This window comes from Fonticula alba (assembly GCF_000388065.1).
Source record: "Fonticula alba strain ATCC 38817 unplaced genomic scaffold supercont2.1, whole genome shotgun sequence".
NCBI lineage: Eukaryota > Rotosphaerida > Fonticulaceae > Fonticula > Fonticula alba.
The window spans coordinates 3,052,656-3,054,879 of NW_009242971.1; the positions used below are offsets into that span (position 1 = coordinate 3,052,656).

The window sequence follows — 2,224 nt, forward strand, 5'->3', positions numbered from 1 at the left end:
CCCGCCATGTCTCTCTCGCGCCTGAGCCAGCTGAGCGCCACCATGGCGCCCAACCTCCTGCGCATGGTGTGGCTTCCTACTGCCTCCTCGACGACGGCGGCCGCGGCGGCCACGGCCACGGCCACCATCCCCACGCGCTTTGTCGCCCCCGAGGTGGGCTCCTGCGGCCAGTCCGCCGCCACGACCGATGCCCCCGCTGCTGGTGGCCGGCCAGCGGTCCTGCGCGCCGTGGTCGGCGGTCGGACGGCTCTTCTGCCCCCTTCGGCGGATGGCTGCTCGGCCCAGTGGCCCACCTGTGGCAGCTGCTCGGCCTGTCTGGCGCCGCTGCTGCGCGTGTGGGTTGACCACCAGGCCGATGGGCCCGGCCCCGGGGCCACGGTCAGCCCGCTGCTCGGGTTCTCCGCGCTGCAGGTCCTTCAGTGCACCAGCGACCAGTGCGAGTCGCCGCAGGATGCCTCGGTCGCCTCGCGGCTGGTGGTCGCCCGGGACGGAGCGGCCCCCGCCTTCGCCGGGGCCGGAACCAGCGCCCTTGCCGCGGCTCCCGGCATCCCGACCGACGGCCAGGCCGAGGCGCACCAGCACTCGCTCTTCACGCATCCCGGCCTGGGACGCCTCCTGCATGCCAGCGAGCTGGAGCTGACCGCCGCCGGGGATGCCAACCTGCTGGAGGCCGATGGCGGCTCGCTCGGGTCCGAGGGTGTCTCGGCCGAGGCGCTGGCCGGCGCCACCCCCTCGGCGGCCATGGCCTCCGGGGCGGAGCTGCGCCGGCTCCTGCGCGCGGCCACCCTGCCGGCCGATGGCCTGGAGCTGCCGACCGTGTCGCACCTGATGTCCCGGCAGCCGGACCTCGAGCAGCTGGCCGACAGCCTGGCCGAGGTGGAGGGCGCCGCGCCCCTGGAGACGGTCCTGCAGCTGAGCGGGCGCCAGCCGGACACCGGCATCAAGGCCGGCGGCTGGCCGGCCTGGCCTGACGGCGACCTTCCGGCCGGTGGCCTCCTCGGGTGCGAATGCTGCGCCAAGGGGGCCGCCTGTGCCTCGCCGGATGCCAGCGTCCTGCTGATGCAGATCCCGGCCGAGGCGGCCGGTCTCGGGGCCTCCTCCACCGGCGATGACATCGAGGATGACCATGATGATGGCGCCGCCGCCGACACCGAGTCCAGCTGGTATGACCAGAGCTATGTCGGCATGGTGCTGGCCTGTCCGTCGGGCAAGTGCGTCAACTTCACCTGGACTTCGCCCTAGGTTGCCTCCCCCCCCCCCCCTCGGTGATGATGTGTGTGTGTTGGTTTTTTCCCTTTCCTGCGCGCACGCGTGTCGAGGCGCCCCGTCCCTCCGGCCCATCCACTCCCCCCCCCCTCCCCCACCTTCGAATACACCCCCCCATATAGACAACCACCCAACCATGCCCTGCATATTGGCCTTTCCCGCACACCACGGGCCCTCGAAGGTGCATCCCAGCCAAGCAGGAGGAGCACATGCAGCCGGTGCCCCCCGGCGGACGGTGGGCATCTGTCTATTCGCCGCTCACCGCGGCGCCTCCCTGATCCAGCGGCTGGAAGTATCGGTGGAGAACCAGCCCGCAAGACCGGTCAGCAATCAGCTGCCCGGCGCTCGAGTCCACCAGCGATCGCAGGGTCTCGGTGGCCGGGGCATCTCCGGCAAAGGCAGCCCCGAGGCCAGCAGGCACGGCCTCCGCACTGATCAGTGTCTGGGGGTCTGTCCCCTCGTCGGTGGCCGTGGCCGCGGCCAGGAAGTGTGCATTCCCCTCGTGCAGGTGTGACCACTGGTCGCGGAGAGTATTCAGGGCAGACTCGCCGATCTCCTCGGTCCCCTGGGCAGCGCGTGGCCGGACGCACTTGATGCGCTTGGCTCGCGAAGGGTGGGCGAGGACCTGGGATACACGATGGCGGGGGCGGTCAGGGCGGGGGGCGAAAAGACAAAAAAAAAAAGGAACCGCGTGTGGGTCCACCCCGCGATGATGGCCAGGCAGCCAAGCACCGGGACATACCTCGTCCAGGCATTCGCACTTGAGCAAGTCATGGGTGAGGCTCAGGGTGTCGCCATCAAAGCTGAACAGCTTGCGGAGCTCGGCCCGCGAAAAGGTGGTCTTCACCTTCTTGCCATCCTGAGGCCAGGTTCAAGTGGGGGATGGCCAGGGGGGGGTGGGGGGGGGGGGGGGGGGGGGGGTGAATAGGGGCCCTGCTCTGGGGGGAGGGGAAGGGGG

At 70.9% G+C, this 2,224-nt stretch overlaps 2 protein-coding genes across 2 annotated transcripts in view; one reads left to right on the forward strand and one right to left on the reverse strand.

Annotated features, from left to right (window-relative positions):
* Positions 1 to 6: 6 nt before the first annotated feature.
* H696_00649 (hypothetical protein) lies at positions 7 to 1,242 on the forward strand (the record flags this gene model as incomplete). The annotated part of the gene is made up of 1 exon (XM_009494530.1): positions 7 to 1,242. One exon carries the CDS (start codon positions 7 to 9, stop codon positions 1,240 to 1,242), a length of 1,236 nt encoding a protein of 411 aa, XP_009492805.1.
* A 199-nt stretch (positions 1,243 to 1,441) lies between these two features.
* The window catches only part of H696_00650 (hypothetical protein), a 5,267-nt gene continuing 4,484 nt past the window's right edge, over positions 1,442 to 2,224 (reverse strand). The window contains exons 11-12 of the mRNA XM_009494531.1: positions 2,009 to 2,125; positions 1,442 to 1,891 (exon numbers count right to left, since the gene is read on the reverse strand). Coding sequence (XP_009492806.1) covers positions 1,514 to 1,891; positions 2,009 to 2,125 — 495 coding nt within the window. The 3' untranslated portion in view covers positions 1,442 to 1,513. The remainder of the gene's footprint in view (positions 1,892 to 2,008; positions 2,126 to 2,224) is intronic.